Source organism: Etheostoma cragini, chromosome 5 (assembly GCF_013103735.1).
Source record: "Etheostoma cragini isolate CJK2018 chromosome 5, CSU_Ecrag_1.0, whole genome shotgun sequence".
NCBI lineage: Eukaryota > Metazoa > Chordata > Actinopteri > Perciformes > Percidae > Etheostoma > Etheostoma cragini.
In genome coordinates, this window is record NC_048411.1 from 12337745 (window position 1) to 12345280 (window position 7536).

At 40.8% G+C, this 7536-nt stretch overlaps 2 protein-coding genes across 4 annotated transcripts in view; both read right to left on the minus strand.

Moving 5' to 3' along the window:
* Positions 1 to 827: 827 nt before the first annotated feature.
* spaw (southpaw) lies at positions 828 to 3530 on the minus strand. The gene is made up of 3 exons (XM_034872632.1): positions 2838 to 3530; positions 1629 to 2437; positions 828 to 1312 (listed from the first exon to the last, which is right to left on the minus strand). Exons 1-3 carry the CDS (start codon positions 3118 to 3120, stop codon positions 1160 to 1162), a joined length of 1245 nt encoding a protein of 414 aa, XP_034728523.1. The 5' UTR covers positions 3121 to 3530; the 3' UTR covers positions 828 to 1159.
* Positions 3531 to 3578: 48 nt separating this feature from the next.
* Positions 3579 to 7536, minus strand: part of dguok (deoxyguanosine kinase) — a 4084-nt gene continuing 126 nt past the window's right edge. For 2 of the 3 annotated variants that reach the window (XM_034872635.1, XM_034872636.1), the window contains exons 2-8: positions 6868 to 7045; positions 6295 to 6404; positions 6002 to 6201; positions 5118 to 5265; positions 4834 to 4949; positions 4244 to 4343; positions 3579 to 4044 (exon numbers count right to left, since the gene is read on the minus strand). In XM_034872635.1, coding sequence (XP_034728526.1) covers positions 4018 to 4044; positions 4244 to 4343; positions 4834 to 4949; positions 5118 to 5265; positions 6002 to 6201; positions 6295 to 6404; positions 6868 to 6976 — 810 coding nt within the window. In that variant the 5' untranslated portion in view covers positions 6977 to 7045 and the 3' untranslated portion in view covers positions 3579 to 4017. Of the gene's footprint in view, positions 4045 to 4243; positions 4344 to 4833; positions 4950 to 5117; positions 5266 to 6001; positions 6202 to 6294; positions 6405 to 6867; positions 7477 to 7536 lie in introns of those variants that run through there. The other variant, XM_034872633.1, reaches the window with a different exon arrangement.

Here is a 7536-nt window from a genome sequence, read left to right on the forward strand (position 1 = left end):
TTCCAGTCCACCCTGTCCTCCCCTCCACAGTAGCTTCAGCATCCAGACGTTGACTCTGTCCATTCCCTCTTTGCTTTTTGGGTCTATCTCCCCTTGTCACCTCTGCTTCCTGGCACCCCGCCCCCTCTCCAAAATAAACAAGTGCTACTGCTTTCCTCTCCCCCACTGACCCATCCTTCAATCTACTTTTTGTGTTGTTACACTCGGCCTGCCTGTTTGATCACAATCAACAAAAGCCTGGCCAGAAAGGGCACTAATGACCTCTAATGACATGTGTGGTGTAATAGGTCTAAAGATGTGGATTTGAGGTGAGGAAGGCAAATACACTAAAATGTTAGCTGGTCACAAGTCAGAGGACAAGTGGGATTAAGATGTAAATGAGTATCTACAAGCAGGTTGAGCCTCGGAAGTGCTTTTTGTTAGTGTATTTCATTCTGTACAATAGCTCCTGCTGAGAGATATAATAGAAATCCCTACAAATTAAATTCAAATAAATGACAAACTCCAGTCCTGTATACTGTACATCTTTTAAAACCTTGCAAACCATAAAGTTATGCATGGAAGCAAATAATCTTGTAAATTACTGAAATGAAATAGTACTAAATCTACTTTTACTTTGAAAACCATCAGACATTTATGTGTGAGTTCCTCAATTTTTTTTATAAATCTTCCGTGGTAAATTTCAAGCTGTGCAATTTTAAAAACGTACAAAAAGCTTATTTAATTTTAGGATTCATAAATTCCCATAGAAAGTACCTAATATTCAAAAACGATATCGAAACTTCTCAAATTCAATAGTGGAGCATCAAAAAACACAAAAAAAACAGTCATGTCAAAATAAGGTTTTAATATATGTTTCAAATTTTATGTACAAAATATACATTATAATGTATAAATAGACAACATATTACATTTGCATAACAGAGCTTTATCCTAACTAAAGACATATACTATCGTGTACCACCCAGTATGGATGAAATATAATGTCCTTCAAACTTAACACTCATATCCTGTTGTAATGACTAGGAACTTTAAATGTAATAAATGAACATTAATGTTTACATGAAGACGTTTAAGAAGCAGTTGCACTAAAGTTCAAGATTACGCTCTGTCAGTAGTTGCTTTTGGGCCGGCAGTGAAACCAGTGATGTGCTGGCCTTCAGTGACATCCACACTCTTCAACAATCATGTCCTCGTGATGCCGCAGGGCCAAATCATCATTCTCGTAGTACAGCATGGAGAGCGGGCTGAGACGTGTGGGCACACAGGACGGGCAAGAAACTCTCTCTGGATGGTGATGTTGCAACAGGCTCTGATGAATAAGAAGAAGAATTACTTGATTAATTATTGATTGTTTTCCACCATGTCATTTTACACACACATACTGTTAGTGATTGGACTGCCCCCTGAGCAGTTAGGGGTTCTGTGCCTTGTGTAAGGGCAACTTGCCAGTGCCCAGGATGGGAACCGGCACCTCTCCACCTACTAGTCCATGTTAGACTTGAGCCGGCCACCCTCCGGTTCCCAAGCCAAGCAGCCCCCACAGATTGAGCCACCCCTAACCACAGTATACCTGTGACTTTACAAAATGGATTGTTTGAGATTCTAAAATGAAGTTGTCATCTCACCTGCATATATGCATGGTTGGTTGGGTTGAAGGACTCATCCAGTGGTGTAGGACACTCTCCCTCACAGCGGAACGCATTGTAGCGTTTAGGGTGCACAATCCACTCGTCCCAACCGATGTGGTCAAAGTCCACCCACATGTCTACCTTCCGACACAGCGGCCTCTGGGCCGGCTCTGCTGCTGGTGCAGGAGTGGGTGAAGCTCCTGCAGCCACCCTCATCCTCTCCATTCTGTTCCTTTTGTGGCGTCGACTTTGACTGTCACTGCTGAATCTGTCCATTGTCACATACTTGGAGTTCTCCACTGTGTGAATGAGACTGTGTGCTGTTTGGCCTTCCTGGGGCAGGTTGTGCTTAGAGAAGATGACCATCATGACCCGATTAGTGGTTGGATGGTGTATTTTTCTTTGCCTAAATCCCAAATTCTTGAAGATTGACTTGTCAGTGATGTCACCTTCATCCTCAGCACCGCTCCCATGGTCCGCCTCAGGTTCTCCTGAGGCCTCTTGACTCGGCACTCCATCTCCCTGGTACAACCAGTATTTTAACAGAGTAGTCACGTTAAAAACCTTCCAGGCAGACTTTGTGCTGCTGGCGGATGTGTCTAAGCTCCCCAGGAAAAGGTGCTCATCCTGGCATGCGCTGCCAAGGTTACAACTCTTTCCAGAGTGATATAAATCCAAGGTGGCACGCTTGGAGCCAGAGAAAGCAGGCAGTCTGATCCGAAGTTCTGCCAGCTGCACAATTTCATTGGTAGAGATGGATGACATGTCAAATGTGACTGTCCATCTTTCACCCACTTGATGGCAACCTGAAAATTAGACAAGAGAACTGTAAACAAGAACCCAGTTTCACACACAACAGTCCAAAGGTTTCTGGGCAAACCAGATCCCTGGACAAATGTCAAAATAGTGGAGTGGGAGGGCAAACAGGACAGGATGTGTATTGAACCCCCCTGTGCAAGGACGTCTGAGGGCTAATATACACACCCTCTCACATAAACAGAGAAAGCCTTTAAAGTGGAATAAGCATTTTGACACTTGCTTGGTTGTAAAAAAGGGAGGGTCTGATAACACAGATAATGCTGCAACCAAAGAACTGCCGGAAGAAAGACTCCACTGTGGACAAACTAACACATACAGTACATAACATGCTGTATACCCAGTGATGCATATAAGCATTGAAAAAAACATAATTAAACATTTACTCACCTCTGGCCATCAGACTTAGGATGGCGTCAGAACTGTGTGCTGACAGGTTGTCACCTTGCATTGTAATGGTGTTAATAGCTACTGGCGATGAGGAATCAGCAGTCCTGAAGGAGTGGTACAGCTGCATCATGTACAGAGGGTATCTGCTGCGATTAAATGAGAGATTTCTGAATGCTGAACTGGTCTCAAGGCCTGTGAGATATCTGTGCCTTTGGGTGGCGAAAACAACTCCAAAAGAGCAGAGGAGGATTGTTCCAAAAACTGTCAGGACTCTGGCTTCCATTGGAACTGAAACCCACAAAATCTACTCCAACGATAATTAGAGAGAAGCAAAGATCTTCTTCCTTCCTCCAGCTGGCTTCAGGCTGAAATGATGCTATGTGCAGACGGAGCTCCAGACAGGCCCCTTTATAGTGGACAGCTGCCCTTTGATGACCCCTGACCACTCCAGGCATCTGAACAGCCCCTCTGATCATCAGAGCACACCAGAGGGGGAGAAAAAGAAAACATTTAGCCAAGGTCATTGTCCTGTCAATCTGCCTGGCCTTTTATATTCACTCAGGAGCCTAAACCTTTTGAAACAAAAAGCTCCATCTACTAATAACACTTGCAATGCTGTGCTGCCATCAGCACCTTTCTGTTTAGTAACAGTGGCAGAAGTAAAGTCAAATTTCAGACATGCAGAAACTAAGACTAAAATAAAAATGTAAAAAAATGAAATAAACAACCAACTTTATTTCTAAAGGTTTTTCTTTATTATCAGGAATGTGTAAAACAGTAACAGGCACAAAAACGTTATGATGCTCAGTAAACAAGTTTCCAAATGGTCATAGTAGTGACAGCACAGTTTTTACATTCCATCATATTTCTACATTTTTAATTAAGTGGAATTAACAGCACAATATAAGAAGTAACTTTAAATACCCAGTGAAAAATGAATGAACAAAAAAACATGCCAACAACAAAAACAACTAACAATCAAAGTTTCTTTGGAGGTAACACAAAATTCATTCTGTCAGTTTCATGTAGGTCCTGTAGCTTAACCTTTTATATTATTTTATAGTTCCTTCCCTCTGTGAGAGGCTCACTTGCAGTTATGTATCAGCGAACACAGGCGACTGACTGAGGTCTTACTGGTCTCTTCGGTTATCCCTGCAGATGTTAGCAGATGACGGTCTTCTCACAAAGCACTGAAGAAATTCTTCATCTGTGTATGAGAGGGAACTTTAGGATCACAATGGATCCGAAACATGACATACATCAAACGTCAAATCAGAAAACGGACATGATTCTCCTCGGATCAAAGACTGTGAGGAGTAGAAATTTGATCTCCAACATTAGGACAGGGCGCTCATGTAGTTTACCCTGGCAAAGCAATTTTGTCAAAGTCCAATATATAAACATACCTTTGTTATGAATTCCTCCTGCACCTCTGGGTCACTCTGAAACTCAACACTGGCATCCAGTTGTAACACAGGTATGTGTTTCAACTTCTCAAAATGTATCCTGAAAAGAGAGTCGAGCTGTATTACACTGACCACCTCGGACCACACACTGCTGACGCTCTGCTGTTTACACCCGGGCAACAAACAGCTGCAAGGGAAGCCATTTCAAATGATGACTGACAACCAGACATCTGTAGCCCACGTAGTAGAGCATCATCTAACACGGTGGCTGTACCACCACTAGCATTTGTCATTTTTGGAATTTATTTCATTTTCATACCAGATTCTAGCAGGATCATTACCAATCATAACCTCTAAATACCAATTATAAGTGTAATGTTTTTGTTTTTTTTACAGTGCAGAGATCAGGTCTGCATTCACAGTAGCCAACTGGTTATAAAATCTAGCAGAATTGGTCTATAATCTTCATACTTGTTGAAAAGTGAGACTTCACAGTTTTGAAGGTCATCTAGTTGTTTTAAATTTCAGCAGTCGCTGTAAATATTCAACACATAAAGGTTTGAAGGGGACAAACGGACACGGTCACTCACTCTGTGCTCTTTTCAACAAGCCACCTCTCATGTTGAACGTGCAGCTTTTCTAGATAGTCGAGTTTCACTCCTTTCTCTTCTGCTCTGCCCCGACGCTCGAGCCGCTCCTTACATTTCTGAATACAATAAAACAGAATGAAAATCTCAAGAATGTAATGCTACAGTAACAATAACACAATTACAAACAACACTAGCTAAAATGATGTGCTGCAAACAAACATTTTTGCCTAGGAGTTATTGTCTCTCTTGACATTGTAACATGAAATCTCTTTTGTTCAGCATACCTTTGGTGGGGCTCTGAGGTAAATGATGCCCTCCAGCTCCACCTGGTGTCCAAACTGCTCCACCAGGAGAGAGTGCCAGTCCTGGTAGACGGCCCACTCTGTAGAGTTGATACAACCCAGCTCAAACATGTTCAGGGCAAAGATGTATCTGACAGGACAGAGAGTCTAATTTTTAAAAGTTTAAGCAAACAAAACAAAGTAGAAAGCATTCGCTCAATGTGTTGAATACATATAACCATTTAATGCTAATTCTATTGTTAGCATAATTTTGATTATTACCAACAATAAAAATAAAAGAGTAATTATGTGTGAATTAATTGATAGTGAAGTGATCATCAGTCTTATATAATAATAGCTTTGGTAAAGAGAACATCACATAGATTTTGAGTGTAATGGGTCTTCTCAAAACTAGAGTTCCTCTTACAGTGGCTTGCATAAGTTTACACACCCATGCTAAAGTTGATTAAAAAGAACAATAAAAAAAACATCTTTTGGAAATTGATCTTAATGCCTTTGAGAACATTGGGAAAATCCAATCTTTTAAGGACACCAATTTTCTTTGTGAATGAATAATGGATTGTAAATAAATAAATGTTCTTCCTTAAAACACAGGGGGCATAAGTATACACACCCCTATGTTAAATTCCCATAGAGGCAGGCAGATCTTTATTTTTTAAGGCCAGTTATTTCCTGGATCAGGATACTATGCATCCTGATAAAGTACCCTAGGCCTTTGGAATTAATATGTTGGATTTTCCTATGTTTTTTAATTAAGGCATTAAGATCAATTTCCAAAAGATGTTTTTTTTATTCCTCTTTTAATCAACTTTAGCTACTGTACATGATTTCAATTTCCCTTTACCGTCCTACCCTGACTCGCTCACCTGTCGCTATAGATGGAGCGCTCATACACCTGGAGAGGTGTTCCCTCTGAGCTGAGCAGGTGAGCTGGAGGAGGCTGTAGCTGCGTTCTCAGCCGGCTCATACAGGAAAATGTCTGAAATGTGTAGGACCATCGCTGTGGGTCCTGGTACATCATCTGCAGCAGGTTGCTGACTGTTGTCTGGGGCGATGGATCTGTCCCCTGTCAAAGACACAAGCGGAGACGGTTAGCTTAGCTTCCTTTGATTTTTGTTGTGAAAGGATGTAGAGGTCAGCAAATGTGCACGACACGCACCTTCGAGGTCCCACTTTCAATGTTCTGCCACTTGCTGACAGGTTCCGCCACCACCTCCCAGTCAGGACACGCTGCCTGCAAGAGTCTTGCAAAGGTTGACTTTCCAACAGCTGACATTTGAGAGGACATAGTACAGGAGAGTTACTTTACAAATTCAGGTAATTATAACTCAATCATAAATTATGATATATTGCAGATTAAACCAGATAGCAGTATATAAAGTTGTTAAAATTAGATCCACATTTACCAGCTGCAACGTTAAAAGTGACGAACACATTAATGCATCACTAATTTTAATCCAGTGATATAAATTATTCTGAAATGGGTCATTCTGCCTGAGTAGTTTTACTTTTTGTACATTAGAATAACATAGTATACTTTAATTCTAATACGTTTGTACTTTTACTTGAATGACATTTTGAATGCATTGCTTCAACTGAGTGTATGAGTATTGCATTTATTTTATTTCAGGTATTTAAGATCTGATCACTTTTTCAAACACTGCATATTACACTTGTAGCTTAGCACAAGAAATCCTCTTATTTTGAAATACTGTAAATATATTTATCTTACCAATGTTGCCCTCGATAGAAACCCTCTTCACTCGATCTGCTCCATTCTCACTTGAACTGGACAGGCCCCTCGAACCACGAAAACTGAGCTTCCTTGAACTATTAGCCATACTACTTCGCTTCGTTGTCTGTGTTATGTCTGTGTTTTCAACTCGCAGGAGGCTGTCGGGTGTCTTCCACTGTGGAGGAGGCACATTATATGCAAATCTCATGACCTGTATCGAAACTGTTTTTAATTTAGAAACACGGTTGAACTGAACACATCGATAGAGGGCAGACATTATGAAGTACAACTAATTTACAGAGAGAATATCACATTCATCTGCACGTGCTTGCTTATGTGAATGAGCAGTAAAGACTCAAGGGAACGGTAGCTAGCTCTTCCTCTCAATGTATGCTAACATGAACTTTATAATCGATTTATAGTCAAATATGTTAAGCAAATAAACGCCTATATAATGGCTAAATCATTTCTGTAGCGCTCTTCCAATAACTTCGTATATTAGCTAGCTACTTAGAAGTTATAGCTACTTAGAATTGATAAGGTAAGTTCATAAAGCGTGCACAACAGTGTGCAAAATGGTACAAACAGTAAGAGCACAAATCACTTCCGGTGTCCTGTCCTGTAATTTCGCAATAAAGGCCTTAAAAAGGCAATTAAAATTATCCC

What these genes read in the sequence shown, in the direction of transcription:
- spaw (XM_034872632.1), bottom strand. Translation starts at nt 3,120, where the DNA reads ATGGAAGCCAGAGTCCTGACAGTTTTTGGAACAATCCTCCTCTGCTCT. An exon ending in CCTAAGTCTGATGGCCAGAG is followed by an intron (nt 2,438 to 2,837) that starts GTGAGTAAATGT and finishes TCTAATTTTCAG; the next exon opens with GTTGCCATCAAGTGGGTGAA. An exon ending in CCAACCATGCATATATGCAG is followed by an intron (nt 1,313 to 1,628) that starts GTGAGATGACAA and finishes CTTATTCATCAG; the next exon opens with AGCCTGTTGCAACATCACCA.